General features: G+C 43.7%; 1 protein-coding gene across 6 annotated transcripts in view; it reads right to left on the reverse strand.

Annotated features, from left to right (window-relative positions):
* st3gal3b (ST3 beta-galactoside alpha-2,3-sialyltransferase 3b) overlaps nt 1-12,624 on the reverse strand; it is a 57,922-nt gene that overhangs the window by 20,456 nt on the left and 24,842 nt on the right. For all 6 annotated transcript variants that reach the window (XM_069684591.1, XM_069684595.1, XM_069684594.1 and 3 more), the window contains 3 exons: nt 11,962-12,004; nt 9,971-10,063; nt 5,639-5,733 (listed from right to left, as the gene is read on the reverse strand). In XM_069684591.1, coding sequence (XP_069540692.1) covers nt 5,639-5,733; nt 9,971-10,063; nt 11,962-12,004 — 231 coding nt within the window. The remainder of the gene's footprint in view (nt 1-5,638; nt 5,734-9,970; nt 10,064-11,961; nt 12,005-12,624) is intronic.

Consider the following 12,624-nt stretch of genomic DNA (forward strand, 5'->3'; position numbering starts at 1 on the left):
CTACTTGGATTTAACTACAATGTCAGTAAATCATCCTTCTTTTATATGGATCCCACATGGAGAAAAGGGAGCCTCCCTGTGCTACATTGTTAAAAATGAGAGGTCTTTTCATTGCCCTCTCTACTTCACTTAATATTTCTACCATATAGCTCAAAGTCTGCAAAGGGGGGCCAAGAGAAACAGCAAGAGTGAGAGAAAAGGGAGAGTGAGAACAAGAGAGTTTAGACTGGGGCCTCAAAGAAGACGTATCGCAGCCCCATTCACCCTGGCTAACGGTCCTAATGATTAACCTGCTGAGGAGAGGCCAGCGGAGCAACAGCCCATTGTTTGGATGTGGTGTCGATGTCTGGCGTCAAGCATCACCCCGAGCGGCATAAACACGAGGCTGAGGACCACACCTGGATCCAAGCGGGTGATAAGTGAAAAATCCCAATGGGCACGACTCTCTTCCAGAGGACGACAGGGAAGCTAATTGTTGTAAGTACCCGGGGTAAACATTTCAGCAAAGTATGTCTCATGTCCAGCCAAAGACGAATGGCTGGAGGTTCAGACACGACTCCAACGTGGAACTCGAAAAACAAAAATCTTTGCTGCTAACAAAGAGGAAGGTCGGAAGCATCGCATGACACGTAAACACAGACACATTGTTGGGAAGAGCCTAGCCTAAACAGTATAAAGAACAATGTGAGGGAGGTATTTGTTAAGCTGCGCAACAACTCAAACAGTCAAAAAGATGATACTGAACTAAACTAAGATGTATTTTGTTGTCTGTCGGTCCCGTCTCTTCCCGTCCATGGCCGTGTAATGGCAAGAAACTGGTGAAAGTTTGCGATACATGGGTTACGATTCAATATATATTGCAGTCCTGTAAGTCAGGCAACTGATTTTATTTAACTCATTTTTAAAATCTAAATCTTAAAAAAACTTATATTATAGAGTAGTGGTGGGAATCGCAGGGTAACTCGCGATATGATATGCGATACGCGGCCGACAATAACGATAATATCACTATACAGCGATTCTGACATAATCAATATATTGCAAGACAATCATGTAATGATACATCACGATATCTGATTAACTTCTTCGGCTAATTAATTTCCGTTCACGTTACCCTCATTCATGTCAAAAGCGCCACCGCGAAGAGCCATGACGTAGTGACGCTGTGAGTCAAAATCGCATTGTAGATAATTCTATTGCACGAGTCAGGACGACGATATTTTGCTGTATTGATATTTTGTCCCACCCCTTGTATAAAGGACGACAATCAAATTGACACAAACAGAAAACGTTTCATCTTTTGCACTACTTTTTGTGCCACTCAAGAAAATTAACATCTGCTTATATCATTAAGAAAAAAAAAATCTGCTTGTAAACAATCATTTAAAATCCATACAGTATCACAAAACATACCATCCTGATACTCAAGTGTATGAATATTTATCCACACTCCTACCTGTACGTAAAGTTCCATAATGGTGTATGTGCTTCATTTGATGTACTTTACATAGAGCTGTGACGGTAACCACATGGCCGCAATACAGCGGTTATGTGACGTTAACTGCGGGGTAGACCGCCATCATCGCTTTATTTTTTTCTCAATTAGAAGCCTGTGCACATTCATTATTTATCTACTTGTCTGTGCAGTGATGCATGATTTTTTTTCCACTTCACATTTACTGGTCGCCGTGGCGGCACGGAGAAAAACAGTCGAACTGGAATGCTGTCATGTGTCAAGTTGGCAGAACAAAACGCAGGAGAAGCAGCAGAGAGACGCTTCTCCATTGATCCCAAGAGAGTGAGAGGAGAAGTAAATCTGAACCTTGTCCGACGAAGACGATTAAAGGGCCAGCATGTGGAGCGGCGGGAGGAAGAAGGTCAACTGATCGTCGACTGATCAGGATGAAGGATAAAGAAATTTACACCACAATGAGTGACGGGAGGGATGGGAAGGACTTTGCTGCTTGTGCTGCTTTGTAGATTAACATGTTTTCTCCGTCTCATTTTACGGTGCTGTATGCATTAAACAACAAAGGGCGGTGATAATCCACAGTGATAATTATAGCCCAGTAATGTCATTTATCAATACTTTGCATTAAGTGATCAGGACACAACCTCATTTATTTTCTACATATGGTTCTAGGAATGACACCTCAGGAGCTCCAATAAACCATCGTCCTATACTTCTTCACCTGCTCTGGCCTCATGTTAGAGCTTGTGTAAATCATATTCTGGTTATATCCATGCAATAAGCTTTATAATCAAAATAAATACAACATTAGTGTGAACTGCACTCCGCTTAATTAGGAGCTCATTCCTGTGAACGTCTGTCATCAACAACTGCTTGTAGGAAATACTGTATGAAGGCCTCTCTCAGTTAGCTTAATCCCTTTAGGTTTACTAAGTCCACTTTGGACTGCAGAGAGATATGATTTAAGAGAGAGATTTATTGTAAGCATAACATTTAACTATTACTGCTTAATAAAGCATATTAGTCAAATGGATCGCTCCGAGCTCACAGCTCTGGGCTTTGTCTTAGACCGGATCAGCTTTACCGTTCTCAGGCCAGGCTAGATGTGTGTCAGAGATACCTCTTGGCAGAATGAAAAGTAAAAATAAAACTCCCGCCCCCACACACCACCACTCCACGTTCCCAATTTGGAATCCTTTGTGGCGTTCTATTCAAGATCCACACGTATCATCTCTCCACATGAGTACCACTAAAAGGGAAACCCCACTGCCATGGCAGTCCGTGGAGAAAACAGAAACCAGGTGTGACACTCACACAGGGAGCGCTCCTTTGATACACACTCAGACAGTGTGTGTGTGTTTGTATGACAGTGGAGAACTTTCCAATGCACAATGGTAACATTCACTGTACCTCCTGATCTTAAGTATTGGAAACTATGTGACAGAGCATGTCACTGAGGCCAGGTTAGTGTTATCTCTTCAGTTCCCATGGCACTGTCTGCTGGTCTGATATCTGAAGAGCTGGAGTGTGTGTAAGGTCAGATAACAAGCACCGTGTGCGCGGAGGCATTACAGTCAGAGTGTTGGGGGACATGAGTCTCCTGCTACCAAGATAGAATTAATCCTGCAAAATGCACATCACGCATGAGGTTGTTATGATCACAATCACTAGCCTTTGGTGCTGGGAGTGTAAATAAAGGAGAAGACACACGGCCGTGGTACAATGAGTCTATTTTGGACTAAAAAAATGTCCACCTGGTCACAATATTATGTGACTGGCTGAGCCCAGGGGGGAACAACTGTTTAATATGTCATATAGCAGGTTACCTTCAGGGCATTTTGCCACAGTAACACATGCAGACTTTGAGGAAAGGTTTTATTTGTGGAGAATGCCGCGTGTTATTTTGATTTGACTAATCCACTCTGTAATCCTCCTCTCTGAAACATCCTCCAGCTCCAAGGACTGTTTTGGAAACTGACACTCAAAGACGCTCAGATGTTTAGGAGTCACCTGTCAAATACGATTTCAAATAAGATTTTTTCAGACATGAAAATTTAACCCAGACGTAGGGATGGGATTTTTTAAATGGATTCAAATCTTGAATGAGAATCCCTGACTGAATCTCATTAGATTATTAACCTTCCAACAGCTGCAGCTCAAATATATCTAATCACCTTTTGTTGGCTGAGCAGCAGCCGAAGTCATGTTCACTGAAGTTACCTGCAAACTAAATATTAGATAAGCATAAAAGCACAACATGTGAAATGTTCATTAAATGCTTCACCAGCTCCTTACGTTAAATGCAACCAGCTTTTGAAACTTGGGGTGGAAACTTTACTCGGAAAGTCCGCTTCGTTTGGACAGGTGAGAACAAGCATTCAAACTCTACTACTGGAGCACAGTCAGGCAGACAAACGGGACTCGGTCCGTTTTCCAAACGAACCACGGTCCGGTTCGATTCAGGTGAGAACATAAACAGACTTGAAGTAGGACCTAATATAGGAAGCAAACCAAAAAGCTGCATGGAAGGTTGTGAATGGATGTTGACACTTGCAGAGGCGGCCAGATGAGCAGAGGACAAACTTGGTTGAGTGATGAGGTGAGGGCTCTAATAGAAATACGGGCTGACCAAACAATTTCAAAAATGCACGTGGAAAAGCACAAGAATTCGGAGGTGTTCAAACTGTTCAGAGAAAAACTAAAGGAGGAAGGAACTGATCGAGCTGTCGGTTAGAAGTAAAAAAAAAGTTAAAAAGTCCACGATTGTGTTGAGTGTGAGCGAGGAGTGCGCTCTCTCTCTGTTTACTTCAGGGAGTTTTTTCCACGTGGTAATTCTGACTAATCAGACATCAACACTTTTGGTCCGTTGGTAAAAGCTGCCGTGGGAACACAAACCAAACTCGAGGCAAAATGCAACATTGTAACTATTTGGTGTTTGATTTGCATCAGACGAACAGACGTTAGGTGTGAAACCCTTAGAGACAGTAAATGAGCATGGATCATTTGAGACAGATGAGGTCATTTCTGACATTACAAAAGGATGCCGCTCAGTAACTGAATGCTTCCATGAATAAACAAACAGAGGGAGTATTTAAAAACAAGCTGCTTGCATAACTTATTGATGATAGCATGCCTTTGGCAGAGACTAAAGGTGACTAAATGTACACCGTGCTGAATTATTGTCTCGACTCAGGACAAAGCAGAGTAACGAACCTGACGCTGCCAAAAACAGCAGCCCGGCAACAATGACAAATGATGAAGAGAGCAACGAGGCAGAACATTGGCATTCTTCACAGCTGAGCCGGGGTGACTCAGAGTGAAACCTTGATGATGGAGAGAGCTTAAATAAAGCAGGTATTTGGACGGGATAACTGCTAAGCATTTTTTAATCAGCCTTATAAGGCACGTCAGTGATCCCACAAGCAGGTAGAGTATTAGGCACCGACGTCCTGACGGTGAGGGAAAAAAGGCTGGCTACCCCTCATTTTTGTTGTATTTACTCACCTCTGTGTCACATTAGCAACTGAGAACAAAACTGTAACTCAATACTCGAATCTGAGCTTGATACTGTGCTAGTGGCTCTGAGAACACCCAATCAGCATAGGCTTTAAAGAGGGGGTATTGTGCTGTTTCACATTTTAACACATATATATATATATATATATATATATATATATATATATATATAATGTTACGACGTCCAGACTAAACGTGGTTTCAAATCTGTAGGTTAAAGTGTGTTGGAGTAATCCCCAGGCTTCTCAGCTCAGCCTGCAGGCTGCTGTGAACGCCAGGTTTCACACGTTTTTTTCTACACACTGCACTTTTTAATGTCACAGAAAGTTGGCCAATCAGAAGGAAGCGGGCGTGTAGGGGCGGGGTTTCTTAAAGGGACAGAGCTGAGTCGTTTCAGGCAGAGGCTGTTTGAGGACCTGCACAGAGCACCAGTGTGAGAACAATGAGCAGTTTTTTACTGTACATTATGCTAAGCTCCTCCACAGGTATCACAGAGTGAAATAGGAAGCTTGAAATGAGCATAATGCCCCCCCTAATGAAAGCATGTCAACACAGCAGATCAAAAAAGTACCCATTATGTCAGTGTGTTATTAAAGAAATGTACAGTAGGTGTCACAGTGGAAGATGAATGATCAAAAGAACCTGTCTTACCTTGTGTTTTAAATCCAAATGGAGGTAAATGACTGCTGACTTTTGCTAGACGTTTGAAGTTCCGATCAAGAAACAAGGGAGCTGCTTTCATGAACCTGAAATGAGACGCAGGAAAGAACATGAGGAAGAAGAAAGAGAATATTTTATCAAATAAGCAGAAAGAACAAGAAAATATGCCATGTTTTATCCTCTCACAGCCACTCCTGCAACTCCTATGATTAAGAATGATTTATGTTGTTGTGCATTCCCCCAACACACCATTTCTTCTCTCCATAGACTGACCCAACGGCCTCCCATAAGTCCCACCTGGGACAGTGGTGTTAATGTCCTGGGCAAAGTTTAAGCCACAAAGCAATAAACAAACCCACTTGTTTCATTGTCATTAATTTAACTGCATCCCCAAATGCCCTGCCAAAGCCTCCAAAAACAAGCAACGCCTGCACACACATTAGCAAGGTAGCTGGAGACTAAGCGGGTAATAAAACCTGAGAGGCAGGGAGAGACATAACCCGTCAACATAACCTCTCCACCCAGGCCTAAATCACAGCTGACACGCGGCTGTGATAAATCTTCTTAGACAACATACTCATGGCAGAGTGCTTTTCTTCAAACGCTCTGGGGCAGGACTGTTTCTACAAACTGAGTTAGTTGCTCTCTGTAAAAAAGCACACTATAAAGCAACAGGCATGCAGAAAAGCAGAGGTTTGAGCCAGAAATATGAAGTAACTCTGTTTCAGTGTTAAGTAAGGAGCAAGCAGAGTTTGTATTCAAAGACACGTCCGTGACCGATGTTTTTAATGCCCCATGAACTGCTGCTTCCAGCATCGCCTCTTCCTCATCCTGTATGTCTGTATTAGTCTGTGTGTGTGCGTAGCGCGCTTTGATTAACTGCTGCTCCGAAATCAAAAGAAGCCATTTCCTCTTAGTCACGCCTGCGACCCGAGTGTGGCTTCAGGATGGATGTGTGTTTTTATGACCCGCTGTCAAACTCGGGGAGAGACACGAGAGCGGAGTGAGACAGTTCGCTCACATAAACATGCATGTGTGTCAGACATCAATGATCCATCAAAAACACACACACACACATACACACACTGAGAGAAAAGACAATACCAGGCGCCTTGGAGAGATCTATTGAGCTGGTGTGCATTATTTTGTTTATGATAGAAGACAGTTACAGAAATTGTTGCACAGTCTCATTAGCAGAAACCAGACCACCAACGACAAAACGATTGCATCTTGCTAAGAGGCTGATGATTACTCTCAAAAGCACACACACACACACACACACACACACACACACTCATTTGAACTAAACATAAATTATGGCTCCCACAGCCGACAGACCACATTAGCCAGCAGAGGCATTTTAAACTGGAACCAAGAGAGGACACATGAGAACCATTGCAGCCTTTGTTTCTCAGCAGGAATCTTGGATAGCTTGTGACCAGAACATGAAAAAGAAATATGTAGAGCTCCGAGGCACAGTGACCAAACATGGCCGACATTAGCGGGAAGCCTTCCGGTTAGCTTAAACCTCTTCCAAGCACCCTTAACGATATTTGATACCCTCATTACCCTCCGGTGAGAGCACAGAGAGAGACTCGAGAGAAGAGGCAGTTCTGTTCATCACCTGACACACACTCAGAGACTTCTGTCCTGCCAAAACAAATGGAGATTCATTAAACCCGAGACTTCTGAGGGCAAGAGTGACTATAAATAACACAGCACCATTGCAAGTCGGTGAGCCCTGACCGACAGTCAGTCACTGACATCCTGACAAAAGCAGAGAGACGGGGCGCTGCTTGTTGTTAAATAAAAAGTGAGGGCTCCCAAAACAGACAACGCGCAGGGACGCATTGTGCTCGTTTCCTTTGCTATGTCCATCTCTCATGGGAAATATTTTCATAACCGTGCCGCTTCAAGTTCACTGCCAACACTTGATTTAGGGCTTCAATACAAACAGTTTTGGGTAAAGCAGAGGGGAGGGGAGGTGTGGAAAATAAATTGGATTCTGCAGGGCAGGGGGCTTCGGAGAAGACAAACATGGAGGAAGCAGGAGATGATTAGAGGGACGGCCACGGGACCTCACGGCTAGAGGTTAAGTAGGTTTTCTCTAACAGCTGAACTGCAGGCCACACCTATTTAAACAGAATGCTAACAAGGGCTTAAGTAAACAAGGACGCAATTGATTTGTTTTTGCATGGTAAACACACAAAGCAGACCGAGATTAAGAAAGAAAACACAAGGTCACAAACAAGACACTAATTGCTCGACTCACTTTCAAACAGGACGCAATAAATCACATACAAACAGCACAACTATAGATTCTAACCTACACTTACACTTGTGCATTCAACGTTACACAAAGAGCATTAATTGCGCTCATTGACCTGCGTGTGACTGGGGTGAGGGTGGTAGTAATCAGCGGGCTCCCGGTGGGGGTTTCCTAGTTTTACAGAACTTTGATCCGACACGTGCGGCTGATTAGAGGAAGTCATTAGGAGGGAGGACATTGTTGACATGGAGCCCCTCAGATAGGTGCAGGGCAGTTCCACAAAACGGCTTCGTCCATCTTACAAAGTAGCGCTGCAATTTAACATACGCTGTGTTTGTATATATTACACACAAAGTCGAACATGGTGCCCCTTGTCACCGATTCTGTTGGTGATTTTCATGGACAGGACCTCAAGGCGCAGCCCTGCGGGAGGAGAGTGTCCGATCTGGGGACCTCAGAATTGCAGCTCTGCTTTTTGCAGATGATATGATTCTGTTGGCTTCATCAAGCTGTGACCTCCATCAGTCACTGGGGCGGTTTGCAAATGAGTGCAAAGCTGTTGGGATGAGAGTCAGCACCTCAAAGTCTGAGGCCATGGCTCTCTGCCGGTAAACGGTTGGGAAGCGAAGGAATTGTAGTAAAAGTATTTCAGGGTCTTGTTCACGAATTAGTGTAAAATGGATTGTGAGATTGACAGACGGGTTGGTGCAGTGCCAGGAGTAATTTCAGGCATTGTACCAGACTGTTGTGGTGAAGAAGGAGCTGAGCCTGAAGGCGAAGCTCCCAATTTACTACTTGATCTACGTTCCAAACCTCACCTATGGTCATGAGCTTTGGGTAGTGAGGTCGCAGATCCAAGCCGCCAAAATGAGTTTCCTTTGCAGGCTGGCTGGGCTCAGCCTGAGAGATAGGTTAAGGAGCTCAGACATCCGGAGGGAGCTTGGAATAGAGCCGCTTCTCCTTCGCATCGAAAGGAGCCGGATGAGGTGGTTCGGGCATCTGATCAGGATGCCTCCTGGGCGCCTCCCTGTGGAGGTTATCTGGGCACGTCCAACTGGGAGGAGACCCTGGGGTAGACCCAGAGCCCGCTGGAGGGATTATATATCCCACCTGGCCCGGTAACGACTTGAGATGCTGGAAAATGATGCTAGGGAGAGGGACGTTTGGGCTAACTTGCTTAGCCTGCTGCAACTGCAACCCGACCCCGGATAAACGGAAGAAAATTAATGAATGGCTGGATGTATATATTATGCCATATGCTCTGGAAAGCCTCTCTAAAACCCTGTGAGAGCATCTTATGTGTGTTCCATTTTAAACAGAATATTGTAACAGCATATCACACAGAGGCAGGAAGACAGTTCAATCTATATGCTTGGAAATTGGATGGCGATTTCTAGGTCAAGTACTGCATTGAACTGCCACTGGCTATTGTTCAGCAATGCAGTAAATTACCCCTCTATTAGCTTAGCTCCAAGAATGCTGATGGGACAATGCCCTATAGATCGAACTGAGAGGGGCGGCAAACGGACGCAAAGAGGGAAATCAAAAGAGCCAATGACATCAGAGAGGGCCGTGGAGGATCGTGTGGACTGTGTGGGCCGGGTAGCAGGAAGCTCGTGATGAGTCAGGACAGGAAGTTGGTTGGTGTCGCTCATAGAGAGAAGCCTCTAAGCCCTCTGGGATACGATAGGAGAGAGATGGGGGACCTTGTACTCGGGCTACAAAGGTTCTTTTGTGTAACAGGGGGATCACAAGGACACAGTCAGGGTTTTTGTGGTTTGGGAGAAGATGATAGAAACACGATTGAAACGGGGGAACGTTGGGTAGGAATGTGGGGTCTTCTCTGTTTCGGACTCAAAACCCTTAAGGCCAAGCTGGCTTGAGTAGTGACATCATGCATGCTGGTATGCGCGAGTGACAGTTTTAGCTTTTCTCCTGCTGACATCCAATTAAAAATGATTTGTTTGAGAAGCTCTTGGTTGTGCGTGTGAAGTTTTTGAAGCACATTTCCTGCGTTTCTGCAACGTTATGTGAAATAAACAAATCCTTCTCACTTGGGATAGATGGCGGTCATCTTTGCTGCTGCGTATCCTGGCTTGCACACTCCTTCGCTGAGGTTGCCATACTTGTATGCCAACTCCGGTGTCCTGCACATGAAAAGAACAGAGCGAGCGATAAATCAGACACATCATGATAACTGATTATCAATCACACTGACACTTTTCGAAGCCACAAACGCTGAGCTTGTCAAACAATCTGCCTGAGAGATAGGGAAAAATGGGTTGCGTAGGAAGCTGGAGAACTCAGCAACAGCTCCGCGTATCACCTGTGTGTGGCATGACAAAGCAGAGGGGCCTTGTTCAAATAATCACACAGGCAGGGATAAAACTAGAACCTCCAAATTAGTAGAATGATCATTAATAACCTGACGAATGCCATGAATCTAGTTCAAACAAACAGAGAGGAGGGAGGCATACGTCTTAGCACTATGTGAGGCCTGAAGGTAAAATCGAAATATATTGTATGCTAATATAATATATTTTAGTGCGCTAGAAGGTGGATCACTTGCAGTTCAACCTTAAACGGCCTCAAGATGATGAGAAATAATGTGGGAATAAAAACAAGCGGGCGCTTTTCCATCATTCAGACCACCTGCTAGGAATAAATTACCCAAATTACACAAGTAATTACTCCCTTGAAGATAAATTGCACTACTGTACCCATGTGCTCTAAAAGAATAATTAATGACGCTGTAGATATAATATAAGAAGCTCTATTAGATAAACTAACCCATGAGAAAACCACCTTAAAGTGCGTGCTGACACGGTGCTTACAGTGGGCGTGCAGAGTGTGGACAGACGCGCCCTGCGAGTTGGGTGGGAGGGCGGTGATGGCAGCGTATGATTATTGCCTGCATGGTTACAGGAGGGCCAGAGAAAAGGGCCTTATCATGGCAGTTTAGAGCAGGAGTGTCAAACCAATTCAGGGAATTGTATACACATCTACAGACACGCTGACACAATGACAGCTGGGTAATGGGTCTATGTAGCGTGTTCTTACTCTGACAAACCACAGCTGCTGTGGAATGAATGGACAAACTACAACTACATCTCAACCCACACAAATCTCTTCATATATTAATCAGACCAGCAGTTAAATTTGTGCATTTGTCACCAGGTGTTTGTTACAACTTCAACTCAAATCTATGTGTTTATTTAAAAAAAAAACCCAAGTCAGATGAATTGGCTGAAGGTCCCTCATTGATCAACCAGAACCGGTGGGAAAAGTATTCAGTGGAACAAGCTGTAAAACATTTCTAAACTAATGAAGTCAAAGTCTAACCTGCAATTCAGCTGTTCTAAATATAACAAATTCCCACGCAGGACATGATGGAGACTCGCTTAACATGTCACATTCAATGACAGAAATGTTCACTAGATTAGCCTTTACTTCTCCTAGGCAGGACGGTGTATGTTATAGTTATGGAAGTCCCCCAAAGCTCTGTCTATCTCCCTGTGGCTCTGAGCTGAGTCAGAACGAATACATAAAATGAAATCAACCTTGCTGTCCGTTTCGGAAACTTTGAGAAACTGCCATACCGCAGACATCTTGCACCCTTCTTCACTCTCGATGAAAGACGTGTGGTGCAGACAGTGTGCGCATGCTCGCGTCGAGTTAATGTCGTAGCATTACGTTCAGCTTTTATAGGGAATCATCGAGCATTTAGGCAGAATTAAAGCGTTGTTTTATCGGCGGAAAATATCAGTAGAAAATATCGGCAGAAAAATTGCATATCTGCCAATATGTCATTTTCAAGCCATGATCTGCAGATACCGATAACGCACCGATAATATCGTGCATCTCTAGTTATTTTCTATGCAGAGACCATGTTTTCTTCTTGTTGCCAGGCGGGTTTTTGAGGCACATGGGGATATTCATTTTACAGCAAGATGGGAAGTAATTTTACACATCTGTATTTTTGTATTCCCAATAAAAAGATTGATAATAAAAGAAAGAGAAATGTTGAATAAACAGATGTACTCACAGTTTTGTGTCCAGCTGCAGCAGAAAGCCCTGCTTATCATACACTGGAAAAGAAAGAAGAAAAGAAGACATGGAAATCCATCAACGCACAGGCCACATATATCACATATATAGAAAGAACTGCATTATCGGGGTTAAAGCTTTATAAAGTTGGATTATTAGCTCTGGTCTCCCAATCTATATAATATCAACTATCAGCTCATTAGCTGTCGTTGTGAACAACCTGTGCATCTTAGGTGGGAAACAATACAGCGAATGTGAAAGAAAAATAAGCATTAGAATTAAAACGAGCGAGGTTAGGGAGAAGCGAGCCAAAACAATCTGTTGAGTTTCAAATAAAGTTAGAAAAGAAGTTAGAGATCACCTATGGACAACCAATAGGTGCCTGGTGAAGCGTTGAGGCGACAGAAGAAGAAGCACAGAAAACTAGGATGTGGAGAAATGAGAAGTTTATTCAGAGAGATGAAATTTGAGCACCTACTGTAGCAGTCTTATATTCTATAATGATGCTTACACGGCCTATGAAACACTTAACATATTATGTTAATCTATATCTGCAGAATGCTGCATTAGCAGAGGGCTACGTTTAACATTAGTTCAAAGAAGGAAGAGCGTGGTTTTACTCCTGTGGGTGCAGATCTTGTCTTCACAGAGCAGCTGGAGG

This window comes from Semicossyphus pulcher, unplaced genomic scaffold, assembly GCF_022749685.1.
Source record: "Semicossyphus pulcher isolate SPU_LCO1_2020_fin unplaced genomic scaffold, fSemPul1.0.p SCAF_7, whole genome shotgun sequence".
Taxonomy (NCBI): domain Eukaryota; kingdom Metazoa; phylum Chordata; class Actinopteri; order Labriformes; family Labridae; genus Semicossyphus; species Semicossyphus pulcher.